General features: G+C 41.2%; 2 protein-coding genes across 3 annotated transcripts in view; one reads left to right on the top strand and one right to left on the bottom strand.

Moving 5' to 3' along the window:
* METTL15 (methyltransferase like 15) overlaps positions 1-11,274 on the bottom strand; it is a 226,270-nt gene extending 214,996 nt beyond the window's left edge. The window contains exons 1-2 of the mRNA XM_043515899.1: positions 11,053-11,274; positions 6,968-7,260 (exon numbers count right to left, since the gene is read on the bottom strand). Of these exons, the coding sequence (XP_043371834.1) occupies positions 6,968-7,243 (276 nt within the window). The 5' untranslated portion in view covers positions 7,244-7,260; positions 11,053-11,274. The remainder of the gene's footprint in view (positions 1-6,967; positions 7,261-11,052) is intronic.
* A 62-nt stretch (positions 11,275-11,336) lies between these two features.
* Positions 11,337-18,788, top strand: part of KIF18A (kinesin family member 18A) — a 110,462-nt gene continuing 103,010 nt past the window's right edge. Inside the window, exons 1-4 of one of the 2 annotated variants that reach the window (XM_043515898.1) lie at positions 11,337-11,485; positions 13,338-13,735; positions 14,008-14,165; positions 16,362-16,466. In XM_043515898.1, coding sequence (XP_043371833.1) covers positions 11,352-11,485; positions 13,338-13,735; positions 14,008-14,165; positions 16,362-16,466 — 795 coding nt within the window. In that variant the 5' untranslated portion in view covers positions 11,337-11,351. The remainder of the gene's footprint in view (positions 11,486-13,337; positions 13,736-14,007; positions 14,166-16,361; positions 16,467-18,788) is intronic. The other variant, XM_038405875.2, reaches the window with a different exon arrangement.

Genomic DNA, 18,788 nt, shown 5'->3' on the forward strand with positions numbered 1-18,788 from the left:
TTAGAACTTATAAGTTTTTTAAATGAAAAACTGAAGACCATTATAGACATTCCTCCTGTCATTCTAGGAGACCAAGCTTATGAAACCTTTAAAGGTATGTCCACACAGTGAGAAGCAGCAAGTCTGAGCCTGGGTGGATAGACTCAGGTTCATGCTACAATGCTATTCATAACTGTGTACACATTCGGACTTTGGCTTGAAAGCCTAGGGAAGGCTTCAGAGCCCGAGCTCCAGTTGGAGCCACAACAACATCTATATAGCTGTATTTAGCACCATAGCATGAGCCCTGTGAGCCAGTCTGTCAACCCAGCTTCTGCCGCAGTTTGTGCAGACATATCCTTACTGGACACTTGGATATGAGAAAGGAACTGACCAACTATATTCCGAGCAGCTGCAAAACAACAGTGACATGTGCATTTGGAAAAATGAAGGAAAAGTGCAAGTGTCTTATGACAAGGCTGGATGCCTCTGAAAAAATGTGTGCCTCATGTTATAGCTGCTTGCTACATTTTGCACATCTATGGGAGGTAGAGGGGAATAGACACGCAGAACTCCGAGGACAGCCAAAGAGAGTCCCTCCGCAAAATGTCCCAACTGGACAGGGGAGCAAGGTCAGGGAAGCTCTGAGATGGGGTTTATTTTATAAAACTAGCACATGATTTAACCTTGTTTCTACCAAGCAGGCTACACACCAAAGGATCAGAGAGCTGCAGAACTATTCCCCCTGCTCCCCAACTCAGACACGACAATTTTACGCAAAACCATTAAAAAAAAAACTAACCGTTTGCCTAACTAGCATAGATCAGAAAGCATTTTTTTAAAACATGTTACCCTAGAACAGGATGCTATTGTGTTTAAAGTGGAAATGTAGATGTCATCAGGCGGTAATTTATTATATTTCTTATTCACACCTGGATCAGACATAACATTTCCTCTTGTCTTAAAGAGAGTTTAGATATTACACATCAAACAGGATGTCTGTTCTGAAGCACTCCAAATGTTAGTTTCTTATGGATATGCAATATCTCAGAAACATTACTACAAGCCCCATATGAGAATAACTTAAAATTCAAAAAGTTTCATCCTCTGGCAAATATATTAAAAGTTACTGATAGTGAAACTCCCTTTCATATCAGCACATCTATGTGATGCAAAAGAGAGTAATTAAAGCAAATGATTGATACAAGGGGGAAACTAGTAAAAATCAAGATGAAAGCTAGGAAGAAAAATAATTGCTTGTGGATGAATCAGATATGCACTCTGAGGAGTCGCACTTGTTTTTTTATTACCCTTCAAGATTAAGGGAACTGTGATAACTGAAGTTGTCCAGACAACAGTTATCAAATAAGTGTAAAGAAGAGTGGTGGACTGAAAAAAAACTAAAATACAGTTTAGTCAATATAATGAATTTAAAAGGAGGAAATTACTTTTCTGTGAATTTACTGCAACAGACTTGTCATTGAAGAGAAAATGAACTAGATGGATAGAGACTCATTTGTACTATGTGCTTCAGAGAATGCACTACCATAGGGACTTGATGGAAACAGGCTCTAAAGCAATAGAGAGAGACTTATGAAGGTAATTGGAAAACACTATTGCTTAAATATATGACAGACCAATTCCTTGTAGGAGACAGCCAACAAGAATATTTATTGGGGGGGGAGGGTAGATAAACATATCATTAGTGCTGAAGTTCTCTTTTCTCATCAGCACCAAATGCCCAGAAACTTCCTTTTTATTTGTTTTTTTAATACTTGACTCTTTTCTCTGTGAATTTTCAGTCAACATGCATGTTGTTAGGAAGCACTATAAATAACCTTGAAGACCTACTACTGACTGACCAAAGTTAGAATGGGAGTATCCACTCCCTATACAATTTTCCACGTATTACTCTACTTCTTAGGTTTCCAGATACTGAAGGAAATAAAGGCTGACATCAACTTTCATATTATCTACTGTGTTCAAAGCAGGGATAAGAAAAATCCTTTTATGTGGGGAAAAAACAACAAGTTCCAAATATTAAGGAACTCTGGCATATTTTACATACACATATTAAAACACACACATGAAGATTGTAGCCTTTCTACTTATGAAGATAAGAATGTAAATCAATGCAACACTGCCCTGATTCTACAGCCAAGATGACAAACTATAGCACTGAGTGAAGTTCCACTATTCATCTCAGTGAGATACAGACTCTGAATTTAACTTAACATTTTATTGTTGACCCTTGTACTAGCGTAACCCAGCTGACCTGCTGTCACTGACTATACCCTATTTATCTGCAAAGAACTAAAACTGCAGGCTCTGAAAGCTTTAAAACACCTGATATTCTTTAATGCTTCAAAATACTTGATACACCTGCTATGGTTTTTAAAAGTGACAAAAAGCTGTTTATACTTGGATCCGTTAACAATCATGGAATCCCAGATAAAGCACATGGGATTTTGTGGATCTTCTATTGAACTTACTTGAGCAGCAGTAACAGTTCACTTTGATAACCCTATAAATCTTTCTGAATGAATTCCTTTGTTTTGCAATCATGTCTTCCAACAGTGAACCATAAAGCTAAAATGAAATTTCAGTTAAGCCTAGATTTAGGTGTACAGAACCCCCAACTAATCTGGCTGTGTCATTCCACATAAAACCATGACTCTAGTTCCTTTTGTGTTTGTTTTTTTAAAAAGGAGTTCCCCTCTCCTCCCCCACAAAGAAATCCACTGGCATTTCCTGGGTGACGAACTGCACCATTCTAAGACATATGAAACATCTGTTATCTCCAAAATCACAGAATGAAGCATGTGTATTTAAGGTAACAATAGGTACATGGTAGTTTCCGATTTCCACAGGAGTTTGGCAAGGCTACATCCTGTCACCATCATTGTTCAATATTGGCACTGATTGGTTGATGGATAAGTTTAAAGAGGAAGTCGCTAGTGACACTGAGCTGAACACCATCCTACTTTGAGATCTCCAATACACTGATCAAATTGTCTTGTTGGCACAATATAGTGAATCACAGCAGCTGACAGCTAGTCTGGTTGGGCAAGAAGCAGCATGCATCGGTTTGGTTAATCCCAAACTAAATCCTTGTCCATTACCATTAAGCAACCTCCAACTCCAAATTACAACCAGTTTATTATTAACCTCTTTAGACAGGATAGCAAACAGATGGTGACTGTCAAATATCTGGGCAACACCATAAACAGTTCTGGAGGATGCTCGAAATACATGGACACTTGTATAACAGCAGTTGCTTCATGTTTCTAGCTTTAGTGGCCTCTGTGAAGACATTGTGACATCAACCTTGCTATAAATCTGTGAATCTACAGAATCACAATTATACCAGCTTTATAGTAGAGTGGTGATATGTGGGCGCTGAAGAAGGCTGAGGAGCAGTGGATTAATATTTTCATTTCATCAGCTGCTCCACAATAAGTGGCAGGACAAGATCAGCAATGACGATATTTATAGCTGAAACTAGCAACTACCTTATCAGAACTGGTTTGGTTTCAGCAGCTGTCTTGGTACAGACATATTATTAGGATTAAAAACCAATGAATTGTAGAGCATGTTTACCAAGGAATTCCACTCTATGGCCAAAAAAACCTCAGTGGCACTATCAGATCACCAGTGAAAGATATAGACTGAACATCCAGCCAGATGTCTTAAGGATTTAGCTAGAGATCAATCTGCATGATGCCCAATCTGCAGGGAGGCTATGTTCCCTTGGGATTTGCCTTGATGATGACGACGACCAGTGAATCAGGCAGCTTAACAGGTTGCACAAAAAATTTAGGCCCAGATTTTTAAAGGTATCTGGACATGGGTGTGTTCAGTGTGGCAATGCCTAACTGATTCAGGAGCCTATTTCTTATTTTCAAAAGGGGCTTAGGTACGCAGCAGCCTAAATCCCCTTGACAGTCAAAGAATTCGGTTTTACATTTTTTCTTTAAATAAATTTTTAAAAAAAGGACTAAAATGACACATACACACACAAATACCTATCTTACAAGAATGTTGTTTAAGGTGCAAAGTCAACCACTGAAAATTTAAGAAATACATTATGATACAGTCTTTAATTATATAAATACACAAGGGAACAGAATTAAGGCTGGACAGGCAATCATGAAACTAGCATTTCCTAACTTTCAAATGCTGGACTTTGCAACTTTAACTACATTCTTTTAACAGAGAGAGAGTGTGTGTGTGAGAAATAATATACACCAGTGGTGGGCAACCTGTGGCCCACAGTTTGCATGCAGCCCGTCAGGGTAATCCACTGGTGGGCCGCGAGACAGTTTGTTTACATTGACTTTCTGCAGGCACGGCCACCCGCAGCTCCCAGTTCACCGTTCCTGGCCAATGGGAACTGTGGGAAACTGCGGCCCGGGCTGCTTCCTGAAGCTGCCATTGGCCGGGAACTGTGAACCACGCCTGCAGAAAGTCAATGTAAACAAACTGTCTCAAGGCCGGCCAGCGGATTTATCCTGATGGGCCACGTGCGGCCCACGAGCCACAGGTTGCTCACCACTGATGTACATGCTAACACACACACACAAAATCCTATCACTTGTACTCTCTCCTGAACAAGTATGTGGCCAAAGTGAATCCTGCAGGCCAAACATATCCCACCAAGTTCTAAAATGCAGTTTGGTCTCCTGATGTCTTCATTTTGACTATACAGAGTTGAAATCTGAAAAATGCAGGTGCCAGCATACAAAGTTCCATCTTAATTGACAGAGCAACTCACACGGATTCCTATATTCTCCACTGGCTACACCTCCATGTTCACGATGAGGACAAGTTCAATCTGTTCCAATTATTGAAAACCCTGTCCTTTTATTCATCAGAAGCTGTCAGCATGACCCTTGGTTGTACAAGATTTGAACATCCATGTAATATGCATTAAACTGAAAATTCACCAACATTTTGATGGAGGGGTAGGGTGGCTACATTAAATAATAATAAACTACTTTACATTTATAACCTATCATTAAAAATTCTCAAAGCATTTTGCAAGGTAGGAGAGATTTATTGTCCTCGTTTTATACATAGGAATGTACCTTCCCTCTCAACTTATCTATAAAAATACTTGCTATTGATAGTTAGAACCTATTAATTAGTCCAAAAAAGACTTCAATAAATTTAAGTAATATAGTCATTGTGCAAACTAGTTTATTATTAAAAACAGATACTTTACAGATATCACTGTTACAGTTTACATACTCAGTTATCAATTCACATGTAAAAATTCGACTCAGATTTTGACAGCAATCTTAATTCTGACCCAGAAGACCTATTTATAAACTCTATCATTGTATATCTTGAACTGTGTAAAGCAAGCAATTAGTGATGCACATATTGCAAGAGTTATGCTACTGACATTCGGCAATTAAAAATTTCTCTCTTCTTTCATATTTGGTTTCTCAATTCATCCAAAAGTGACCCATCAATTTCAAGACCACAAAAATCCTCAGAAGGTCACAAATCATGGCCTCATAAGGGATTTCACCTGACCATAGGAAACCCTTTTGATTCCTGAACATGACTCAGAGCCCAAGAATGGAAAAATGACGCAGAGTTTGTAACATTTTGAAAGATGCCACTTGTTTAACTATTGTAAAAACAGATTATTTACAGTAAGTAACCAGTGTTTTAAAATATTTAAACACTCATATATCATAATTTCTTTCCAGAAAAAGCCTCCCAGAGAGATAACAAAAGAACAATAAACTCATAGGAAGTCAACATTCCAAAGAAAAACAAGTCAATTTCACAGATCAACACATCTGAATTGTAAATATGCAACATTGTAAATAGAATTCTTTCAATTCAATACCATATTTAAGATATCTCAGACCCAAACATGTTAATCGTGTTTAATTGTTTGGTGGATTGAGTCCTAATATTCTATTTTTTTAAGTGCTTTGGCAGTTAGGTTCTTTGCAGCTAAATGCCACTACCACATTAAAACACACAAATTACACACACAGGATTTGTTTTCAAAGGATCCTAAGGGAATTAGGAGCCCAAGTCCCACTGAGTTTCATAAAAACCAGGGGAAAAATATCTAAGAAAAGAATCCCAGGACCTGCCATAATTATATATATATATATTATATATATATACACACACACACACACACACACACACAGGGTTCTCAACCTTTTTCTTTCTGAGCCTTTTCCCCCTCTTCCCCAACATGCTATAAAAACTCTACGGCCCATCTGTAGCACAATTAGTTTTCTGCATATAAAAGCCAGGGTCAGCATTAGAGGGTAGCAAGCAGGGCAAGTGCCCAGCGCCACTTGCCACAGAGGCCCCCCGTGAAGCTACGCTGCTCAGGCTTTGGTGTCAGTCCCCGGTGGTAGGGCTCAGGGCCTCGAGCTTCAACCCCATATAGTGGGGCTTCAGCTTTCTGCCGAGGGCCCCAGCAAGTCTGATGCTGGCCCTACTTGCAGGACCCCTGAAAACTGCTGGCGGCCCCCAGGCCCCTGGTTGAGAATCACTTATATATACCATTCAGTTTACGACCTAATTGGACACATGTCCTGCATTATTCCCTGAAGCCTACAAGAAGCAGCCATTTCATCAGAAGTTCATTAACTGAGAATTCCCTGCTACCTATGGTACTTGAGGAACGTAGAGCAGAAGTGACCCAATAGAACTCAACTGTTAGGAATGGATATAGGAGCAGAGGAATATACAAACATTTAATATAGTTTTGACACCTAACTATAAATTTGATTTTCCAGAGTACAAGATGACAAAATCCTGTGATGGTACACATGAAACCTTAATCTGAATCACAAATCAATTTAATACAGTGGAGGTCTTAGCAGCACAAGTTGCAGAGTGTGCTTCTTATTTCTCTACCAAATAAATAATCTTAGGACAATACAGAGTGACAATCCAAATTCGGAGAAAAACATTATATATGACTGTAAGAAATCATTTAACTCACCTGTCCCTGCTGGGGTGATAAACAATTAACGACTTCTTTCACCATCACTGGTATATGTGGTCTTCTACAATCTTCATCATCTGCACTTTGATGTAGCTTTTGAACTTCATGGTTATGCATCATTTGCTTTTTAATTCCATATTCATAAGTCACTTCCAGCCTTTCTGCTGAAGAATGTATACTTCTGGCCCAAATACCTACATTTATTGAGCTAGTTTCTAAACTGGACAGAAGCAATCGTTTGTAGAGTTGGCACAAATACCGAAACAGCACCATACTGTAGTTAGGCCAACCTGGAAAAACAATAAATATTGGAAATAATTTTAAAGTAATTATTTTAAATAATAGGTTGGGGAAGGACGTGGAAGTACAGAAAAGCAGTCACACATCCGATGGTACAAAGTCCCAGAGAAACACTACATTGGCAGAAATGTAGATACATAGTCGCCATTATAATCTCCAATGGTGGTTTCCTTTCATGATTTCTCCAAGGCCCTCCACTCAATATGGATGCTCCAAGCAACAGTGCTTCTCTTTAAGTATTACTATAAAACTTTTCTTTCCTCCTTAGCCTATGACTTTGACTGTGGCATGACATATTGAGGATACTAGTATTAAAATAAAGTATATGGTAAATGATATGTGATGAGAGCTGAGCACAAAGTACACAAGTAAAGCCAACTAGGCTTCATTACTTTAAAAAAGTATTGCCTTCCTTTGTATGGTTAACATGCTTTCAACATCAGCACACCACAGCACAATTAATTTTGTAGTGTTCCCTGTAACCAGTTAAAATAGGAAAATGATGAGAGTCCAACGCTGTAGTTGGATTTAATACAGTGCTAGAATCATGTTATGATCAATAAAAACATTTGTGGCAGTACACGATAACATCATGTAATCAAATCTCATACTTCAAAACATCAACTGTTCAAACATTGGGTGAGAAATGAAACATCAGACCATTTGTCTGCTCAGGAATATCTATTTTCATCAGTTTCATATTGTTTGTGAACATGGCATTCATTTCTTTCATACGAAGTCACACCTAGATGACAAACTAATAAGAGTACACCTATCTTCTTTATTTTAGTAGTGGAGTGTAATATCCCTTAGGCAAGTGCTTCTCAACCCACAGGCTGCTTGCAGCCCAATCAGAGCATATGACATCCTTGGGGCCATACAGGTAGTCTATATATTGTGTGGCTGCGGCCCACATAACACATAGAGAGCTGCATATGCTCCCACAATGGTAAATAGGTTGAGAACTACTGCTTTAGGCTAATCTTTTCTTTTCATAACAGAATGAATTGGCATTTAGCTGCAAAGAGGTAAAAAGACGGGTTTTATTTACAGGAATTTTACATTTGTTTTCTGAGCAAATACCTCCTTCAGTCCCACATTTCATATGCTCTCTTACCAGGCAAAAAAGAAAACACAGACATAAGGCCATCTGACAATATGCCATACTGTATTTCTATTATTAATGGAGACAATGTCTAATCCCAAGAGGCAAATTTATCTACCCAGTTTTTAATCTATTCTATTTATTCAGGTCTACCCATCATTCAGTCATTCTATTGTTTGCCACAAAATGGGAACATGCTGAACAATCATTTTAAGAAAATTACCTTCATTATAATCTAGGCCCCACGTGTTAAATCACACCACACTTTAAAAGATAAACAAATCAGGCAAGTTCTCTGTAATCAGATATTTTCTTGTTCTCCAGAAACTGTTTTAAGTTACTGATGGATAAAATTACCTATAAGGTACTTCTGAATAGCTACCATCAGTTGGCTTATCCCACCCGGTAACTGCAGGCCAAATAAGCAAAATTTACAATATTGGAGATAAAATTGTTGAAAAGGTGGTTGTCTCCTTATTTAATTCAGAAGTATACCTCACACTATGGCCCTGATCCTGTAGTGAGCTCCCTCTAAACAGACTATGGCACTCTCATAGAGATCACTACAAGATCAGAGCCAACATTAATAATCATTTAATTGTCTACATCCTTAACCAGAATTGCTCTATGTAGTCATATGAACCCAGTAAGACGTTATACATATACATTATATTCAAACACAATTCATATCCCAGAAAAATATATTGATTTCCCAGCACTCTCATTTTAGGCAACTTTTTGTTTTAGAAAGCAAGAGTCACATTTCTTCTAAAATTCATGCCAATTAGCATTTCGATGTGTTGTCTGTACTGGGAGTTTGTAAACGAACACGTTGCTGTCATTTGTTGAAATGCAACTAGGAAGAGAAGATGTAGCAGATGTACAGCCTCCGGTGCAGACGGATAAATGACCATGAGACAAAACCTCAGCGAGCGCTTGGGCTTGCCACGCACCCCACACCCCGGGCGTGGAGGGCGGCGGAAGGCGGGGAGCGGCACCCTCCCACAGCGGGTGGGACAAGCGCTCTAGCCACAGGGGGGAGAGACGAAAGCACCACGGGGACCGTTAACTCGTTTTCAACGGACGGCTCCGCGGCGCCTGGTTTTACTGTGCGTCTACAACGAGGCGGCGAAGTCTCTAAACCCGAGAGCGGCAGAGGGCCGGCCGGCCTCCCCTTACCCGCCCCTTCCAGCCGGGCCGCCCCCATCGGCTTCTCCTCCTCCCCCGTACCCCCCAGGCCGGGAGACGGTGGGCGTCGGAACAAGGGCCCGGTACTCACTGCAGATCACGCCGCCGCCGCCCCTCTCTCGCTGCCGGGGTACGAATGCACAGCCGGGCCGGCCCGGCTTCCCCTCCCCTCACAACAAGGCACCGGTGCCTTCGGTTCCGCCTGCAGGTTGCTGCCGCGACGGCGGCCCCCACCTGGCTCATATAGGAGCAGAGGATCCCTGAGGGACCAGGGAGACGTAAACGCCTGGAGGGCAGTGTCATTCCCCCCCACCACCCCACCCCCAAGAACCGCTTCAGGATCTCCCCAACTGCCCGGGACCCCACCGTGGTGTATCCCTCGCTCAACAGCCACATTGCACTAGCCTCAAGCCAGCCCCGTGAACACCCCACATTCCATCCTGCCTGTACCCCCTTCCCATCTCCGCACCGGCTCCTATGCACAGCCCGCTCCCCCCCCCCCCGCATACAAACACCTGCCCCTGTATATAAACACTACGCTCCCCTTGAACAACACCAATCAGCACGCCTGCCAACTGCACACAAACCCACTTACACGCTTGTCAGTTGCATACTACCACTTCCTGTACATAACCCACACGCATACAAATGCACACGCCCCATCCCGTCATATGCAATTAAATACAGTAATACTTTATTGGCATGAAAAGCTATGCAACGATGCGAACGTTTTAAAAGACACCTCGAGTACCTGCCAGTGGCAGATATGTAGGACCTGCCCAGGTCAGGGTTTCGCACTGTTTGGGGTTTTATCTCCGACACGTATTTGTCATTAGTGTCACAACCCCTGCTACTCTCACACCTACCTCTCCGCTGTATAGAAACATATGCATCGATTCTATATACATAAATCTACCTCAGGTACATACCAATTTCTCACTCACACACAAGCACAACCACCACCACTAAGTTGTACACACAGCCTACTACAGAAGTGCCCGTCACGACTTCAATCATTAGGCTGAGTAAAGTTTTACTCCAATCCAGCAATACTTTTTGTGGGCATGCATGCTAATCTGTTGTTAGTTTCCCAATCTCTGTTCTAATCTTCCTGTTGAATAAATTTTGATGCTAGAAGTGGGGCTTGTTGCACCCATGCAGACCCGTTCCCACTCGAGCAAGGCTGCAGCACTGTAATCACGCATCCATAGTTGTTTTCACAGGAGTGTGACATGCTACCTGCTGTGAGCCTGTGTATGCAATATGTAGAGACAAATGCATAGTGCAGAAGATTGTTTGCGAAGTCGTTTGCCTTTAAAGTGAAATGTAGTTGATTTCTACAATATTCACCAGTTCTGTTATAAAATTTGCTCAGCTACCTGTCCAACTATTTCTGATTTATTCCTCCAAATACAGTACAACGTGACATGCAGCCCCCTTGAGCATGCGCACCCCCACCCAGGGGCTTATTGCACCTTCTCCCACTCACCCCTTTGTGAACGATGGATTGCTGGCCCGCCCGGTAGGCCAGCTGTCTCCCACCCCCAGGCAGAACAGGACCCTGAAGGGGGCTTCTCGGAATTATATTCCCCTTTCTCAGGTGATAACACCCCAAAAGGAACAAGCGGAATAAGCACAGAGCCCTTAGGCACGGGGCACGTTTCCCTAGCAGGAAGAATAGCGCGGCCCCCACCACTTGACCTTCCAGGGCTGAACTGAGCCTGGATGGATCCCCGCTCGGATCAAAAGAGTCCCGCTTGCACTCGGCGTGGTCGCACTAGAGACGTCATGACCGTGCAGGCCAATCAGGTGGCGAGGGCGGGCGGGCCGCTTGTGTTTGAATTTGGTCCCTGGGAGGCCAGAGAAGGAGGTGACGGCGTGCGGCCCGGGGAGAGCCAGCGGCGCCCCCCGCCTGCAGGTAAGTGCAGCCGCTACTGCCCCACGCGCCAGTCTCCCCCTGGCCGGCCTGCGGCGGAAGCTCTCGGGCCAAGCTGCGGGTGGGCCGGCTGGAGCCCCCGCCCGGAGAGGAGCCCGGCCCGGCCCGGCGCTGGCGGGGAGACCGGTCTTTGTTACAGCTGTAACTCTCTGCCTGACAGTATGAGCAAATAATGATGGTGATATCCTAGAGACGGGAGCTTGTAGGCTGCTTTGTAAAGGACTTTGTATTTTGGGAGGGACAAGAGAAATATTTACCTTGGTTATCAGAGGCCTGGTCATCGTCACCATAAACGTGCTGTGAGTTGAAGGGAAGCTGTCAGTTTAAAACTTGCACTTCTGCCTGAGAAATGTTTACTTCATACCTAATTTGTAAGATTATTCTAAAATAAGAAATCCTGTTTTCAATGTATTGGATAGCACCTGTGTGCAGCTAGTTTCCTTCTTTCCCTGGGTACTCAGTTTCCCTGTCCTTTGTGTGGCTCTTTCATACAGAGACAGACAGACAATATGCTTACTCTGAAATGCTCAATCTTGCATGAATCATGGGAATTTGCAACATGGAGCTATCTGGAGGATCAGGTCCAAAGATTTTAAAAGCAAAAACAAATAGAATTTGGGGATAGGCATAATGCCTGAAATTAACTTTGACTCCTTTGAAATGATCTAGATTTAAAATTAACAATGTTCCTGTAAATTACTTTTGCCACCAGACCAGTAGAGTTTTATATTGACTCTGTCTTAAATATTTTGTTTGGGTTTTGTTTATACTAAAGTGATTTAATGTTAGAAGAGGGGACAAATCAAGGCCATTATATTTTTTACATAAAGTGATATTTACTGTTTCTTAAAAATCTGGTGAAACTAAGATTAGTGTTTACTGGGCCATAGTGGTTTACATGGTGATAACTTGCAGTAAAGGTGCCTGACTAATTTAGAAATACAGTAGCAGTCGTTTCCTAACTGTTTAAAAATAATTCCTTTTATTGGAGCTTTCTAGGGAATTCTGACAATGTTAGTTTGGAACTATTTTTGGATGTTTTAAAATCATTTAGAATGTTTCATTTTTAATTGAGGATTTTATTTTGGAAGATAATATAAAGTAAGTATCTGTGTTTGCATTCACACTGTACCATACCTAGCATGTAGGGTGTATGGGATTCATAGCAGCACTGTGCATCCCAGAAGAACTTTCAGGATGATGAAATAGCATTCCTTTATAAACTCTCAATTCATAAACTGCCCTATAAACAAATGCAATTTATTTTGCAGTTTCCCACATCATGTTTACTCTCGGGACAACAGAGACTGGGAGTTCTCTCATCCAAGTCCTTGCTGGCTTATGGTGAAAAGGGCGTAGTAGACTGTACCCTGGCCCTAGAGAGAAAAAGGCTAAGTGGAGGGTCACAGTGAGCCTTTGAGGCTAACCTAAACCGCTTGAAAGCACGGGACCCATGGGGACAAGGTCGAAGCTCTGCCACAATATAGATAAAGCTCTGCCACAATATAGATAAAGCTCTTAACTAGCATGTTGTGTATTTGTAATGTATATGAATTTTTAACAATAAATTAATTGTTCTGTACACTATTTAAAGAATTGGACGCTAGGCTGGAAATGTGAGACTCTTATTCCTTTGATATCATGAAAAGGCAACTGCCTGTAGATTGATCTTAACAATTTAAGAAATGTACTAAAGTCTTGACGAAATAACTTTTTAATAAATTAGAAAATTGGGCTTGTGTGTTTGATAGATATTGTTGCCTTGGACATGATCTAATCGCAAAGCTGTAGCTACATTCTGAATTCTAAAGTCATCTCATAACTGTTTTCATTTACAGAAGAGATTTCAGTTGCTTCGTCTGGAGAATTTTTCTTGGCAGCAAAGAAGAATTAAACCAAAGCATCATCATGTCCACTGCTACCCAGGAAGATATTTGCAATCATGTGAGAGTGGTGGTCCGTGTCCGTCCACAGAATCAAAAAGAAAAAGATGGCAACTTTAATAAAGTGCTTCATGTTGTAGACAAGCATATGCTGGTCTTTGATCCAAAAGAAGAGGAATTTAGCTTCTTTCATGGGAAGAAAGTAACATATAGGGATATTAATAAGAGGAAAAACAAGGATCTTAATTTTGTGTTTGATGCTGTTTTTGATGAAAATTCATCTCAATTAGAAGTTTTTGAACACACTACCAAAACTGTGCTTGATGGCTTTTTAAATGGATACAATTGTACAGGTAACTTTTTCAATTTGTCTCCTTGAATTGAACAAATCATATTTAATTTCTGGATATCTCACTTAGGTGCTAAAATTGATTTTGAACAGTTGCAGCTTTATCACTAGCAGTCAGAGGCAGGAGATTCACTTTTTATTTTCTCTCTCTTTTTACATACACAGACAGAGGAGAAGACCTATTTTGTAAGAAATTAATATTGGGATTATAGTAGATTTCATAATTGGTGTAGTGATATGGTACTCATACTTAAACTAATCTTTCTGAAAATTCAGTGCTTGCATATGGCGCAACAGGAGCAGGAAAGACCTACACGATGCTGGGCTCACCTAAAGAACCAGGAGTGATGTATCTAACCATGATGGACCTTTACAATTGTATGGATCAAATAAAAGAAGAGAAACTGTGTACTGTTGCCGTTTCATATCTAGAGGTAAGCTAACAGTTGTATTCTGTGTATTGCTATCAATAAAGAATATTTTCTTATATAAAATACAGTGAAACCTGTCTGAAGGAATGATTAAGGAGTGACACAAACTGGGTGCTTAAGAGAGCACTGGGCAACACAAACTGGGTGTCATAATAGAGATGAGGTAGAACCGTGCTCAACGATTTGGAGATGTTTGTAGGGTAAAATCTTAAAATAGGATGCTGCCCAGTAAGAGCAATTTCTTCTAAAGATTTCATTGAACACTCCAGTGATCATCAGTATTTTCCAAATTATTTAATTATACACCCTTTATAAAACACACAGATATTATGTGCAACAAAATATCCTTGAGTTGGCTGATAACTTCAGGGCTGAGCACAACTGAAATGCCTATGAATAGTGTGGAATCACTTGATTGTGATTCAGACTGTTTGTTTTTTCCCCTTTCAGTTATGAGGTTTGTGGGGGTTTTTCAGGTTTTTTGTTTGAGTTGCTACAGTAGGGCTTAAATTGAAAGGTTTTCTCTGGTTGAATTCAGACAACAGCTATTTGAAGAAAAGGGCTGCCATAAATAAAAAGGGAAGGGTAACCACCTTCCTGTATACAGTGCTATAAAATCCCTCTTGGCCAGAGGCAAAATCCTTTCACCTATAAAGGGTTAAGAAGCTAAGGTAACTCTGCTGGCACCTGACCCAAAATGGTGAATGAGGGGACAAGATTCTTTCAAATCTGGAGGGGGGGGGGAGACAAAGGGGTCTGTCTGTGTGGTGCTTTTGCCAGGAACAGATCAGGAATGCAGCCTTCCAACTCCTGTTAAGTTAGTAAGTAATCTAGCTAGAAAATGCATTAGATTTTCTTTTGTTTAATGGCTTGTAAAATAAGCTGTGCAGGAGGGAATGTATATTTTTGTAATTTAAGGTTTTGCCTAGAGGGATTCTCTGTGTTTTGAATCTGATTACCCTGTAAGTATTTACCATCCTGATTTTACAGAGGTGATTCTTTTACCTTTTATTTAAATAAAATTCTTCTTTTAAGAACCTGATTGATTTTTCATTGTACTTAAGATCCAAGGGTTTGGGTCTGTGTTCTCCTGTACCAATTGGTGAGGCTTATTATCAAGTCTTCCCCAGGAAAGTGGGTGTAGGGCTTGGGGGGTGTTGTTTTTGGGGGAAGATGTCTGAGTGGTCTCTTTCCCTGTTCTTTGTTTAAAATGCTTGGTGGTGGCAGTATACTGTTCAAGGACAAGGCAAAGTTGGTACCTTGGGGAAGTTTTTAACTTAAGCTGGTAAGAAAAAGCTTATGGGGTCTTTCATGCAGGTCCCCACATCTGTATCCTAGAGTTCAGAGTGGGGAAGAAACCTTGACAAGGGCATTTCAGCTGAAGCTGCTTTGCCAGTGGATTGTAGAATAAGTTATCTACTACCACCTTCTTCTGTTGTTGATTGTACTTGATCCCTTCTCTCTATCACAATGCTACTCTTGCACATTGCTCTCTCATTGCTATCAGGAGGAGGAGCAGCAGGAGCTGTAGCAAATGAAAACAATTTGATCTTTCAACTCCTGCTAGAGCACAGAGAAAAAATCTAGAATAGTACAGATGTGCTCCAGCGTTTCTGTATTAGACATAAACGTGTCTTTCACTGCATTCTATCCAAGTGCTTCACTGGCAAAAAAGATTTGCGTATGTTGCTGCTACATAAGAGCTCTTCCTCTCCCCATCAGACTCCACCTTTTCACCAACCAGTGACAAGATTGTGTCCATTTCACTTCACTGCTACTTCTTCCAGTACAATTGGGAGAGTGCTACTTTCATGAACAGTAGCAAAGAGGCCTTCCATATTAAAATTGTGGTAGGGATTACAGATTCTGAAGCCTAGTGTAACCCCTTAGATTAAGAAATAAGATTTAAGCAAATGTGTACATACAGCATTGAATTTTAGTAAAGCATAATGTCCTGATAAATTGATACGTGTTACAAATTATAACTGATAAATTATACTCTGCAGATGAGCATTAATCCTGGGGAAAGAGTCAGCTAAAACTTTTTTCCGACAGAATTAAGCTTGTTTTAATTTAAGACTCTTGAACAAACAGGTATACATGAAAGTGGAACAAAATTATTCTTTTTTTAATCTCAAGCACAATAGGATTTCATTTTTAAAGTGTGTGGGGTTTGTTTTGTTTTAATTTCTTCTGGAGGTCTACAATGAACAGATCCGTGACCTGCTAGTAAATTCAGGACCACTGGCTGTCCGTGAAGATACCCAGAAAGGGGTGGTAGTTCAAGGATTAACATTACATCAGGTATGTAAATAATACTTTTATCTTGCATTCTAAGGCCATGTTAACACTACAAACCTTTGGTCAATGAGAGCAACATCTGCATAAAGCTGCCATATTTAGTAGCCACATGCACAAGCGATATACTGGGTTCCTTGCATTGGCTATGCATACTCACCAGGAGTGCTTGTGTCAATGCACACAGTGCAATGCATTATGCAGTATGCAACCAGCCAGCACGCTCTTTTGGGAAGTTTGGGCAATGGCTGGTGAGGCAGAATTGCACAAAAGGTGATTGGAGGCAAGGGATCAGCTTCCCAGCGTTTGTCTCCATCCCATAATGTCATCTGTATCCTATAATTTTTACACTTCTTTTTAAAAAGAAATGCAACGAACACACATGGTTCCCCTTGCTGTCTGCCGTCTCTGACAGAAGCATGGAGCCTGCGCAGCTCTGCACTATTGTTGTAAGTGTTGCAAGCACAGGGGACACAATCCTCCAGTATTTGCAGAGTCGAATCAGTGGGGAACACAACCACTTCTTGGGGGACAGATTGCTGTGGGACATAGCAAGAAGCAATTCAAGGGTGCTGGTGGAGTTCACAGAGCAGTTGCAGATAGTGGAGTGCAGCTTCTAGGCTCGAGAAAACAAGCACGGACTGGTGGGATCTCCTTGAAATGCTGGCTTGCAATAATGAGCAGTAGCTGCAGTATTGTTGGGTGCACAAGGTCACATTCCTAGATATGTGTGCCAAGCTTGCTCAGCCCTTTAGTGCAGGGACACCAAAATGAGAGTTGCACCAACAGTGGAAAAGCGAGTGGTCATCACGTTGTGGAACCTTGCAATGCTAGATTGCTACCAGTCATTTGGAAAATCCATTGTGGGGGGCTGTTGTCATGCAAGTGTGCTGGGCCATTAATCTGTGGCCATGCAGGATTGTGACTCTAAACAACATGCAGAACATAGTGGATTGATTTGTAGCAGTGGGATTCCTGAATTATGATGGAACGATAGTCTGGTGCCAAAATTCTATCTTGCCACAGACTACATCAACAGAAAGGGCTATTTTTCCATGGTTATGCAAGCATTGAGATATTACCAGGGATGCTTCATCAATGTTGGCTGTTCAGGAATGGTGCATGATGATCATATCTTTAAGAACACAGGAATGTTCAGCAGGTTACAAGGAGGGACTTTGTTCCTTACAAGTGGATTACCATTAGTGATACTGAAATGCCATAGTGATACTGGAGGACCCAGCCTACCACTTGCTCCCCTGACTCATGAGGCTGTACACCAGCCACCTTGACACCAACAAAAGATTCAATTACCGGCTCAGCAGGTGCAGAATGATGAATAAGCTTTTAGTAACTTAAAGGAACACTGTCATTTACTCACAAGACTGGATCTCAGTAGAAAAAAATCCCAATAGTTATAGCTGCCTGCTGTGTTCTGCATAATATTTGTGAAGCAAAGGGGGAAAAGTTGCTGTTGTGGCAGAGGTGGAGTGGCTCTGTGCTGAGTTTGAACAGCCAGATGCACGTATTAGAAGACCTCCTTATGGAGCTATATGGCTCAAACAGGCTTTGAAAGAGCACTTTAACAATGAGCCACTGTAATGTATTGAGGTGTATTGGGGCCTGTTATGAATCGTGTGGTGCTTGGTGTACATCAGTGAATATGACACTTGGCAGGCCTATTAATTTAGTGATATTTGCTGTACATTTATCATTGTTACTTTCATCACTGATCCTATGAGTTGTCACATTGTATAGTAAAAAGTAAGTGGGTGCTCTTAGAATTGCTAAGCACTCTGCAGCATACGTGGGGAGCTATGAATTATTTTCCAAATAATGGAATTTTATTCAGGAACAAAATCGGTGCAAAGAAAACTGTTCAATTTAAAAGCAAATACATTAAAACCTTAATAAATTAATGGAACAGAACTTAACAAGGAGAAAATATTCATGCGCATTTCACCTGCACATAATGCAACTGTGGCTTTCACAGGTCAGTGTATGTGAAGCTGTGGTTGTCTGTAATGTTCCCCAGGGTGGAGTGGTAGGAGTAGGGATGGCAGCCCCTGATGCCACATGGGATGTAGAGAGTTGCTATACTGGGAATTCTCCATGGACTACAACGGAAAGCAAGCCCATGATTGTTAAACCTGTCGGTCTAACAGGTCTGTAGCATCTGTTTGTTACCAAAGAAGTCCCATTATGTCCTGGTACACCTCCCTCTCCCTTTCCTGCTGCAACTCTTGGGCCTTTCTCTTGTTGTTGTCTCCCCCCCCTTTTCCAGGCTGTCTACAAGGTTAACCCTCCATGCTCTTTGCTTACTGTCTG

This window comes from Dermochelys coriacea, chromosome 6, assembly GCF_009764565.3.
Source record: "Dermochelys coriacea isolate rDerCor1 chromosome 6, rDerCor1.pri.v4, whole genome shotgun sequence".
Taxonomy (NCBI): Eukaryota; Metazoa; Chordata; order Testudines; family Dermochelyidae; genus Dermochelys; species Dermochelys coriacea.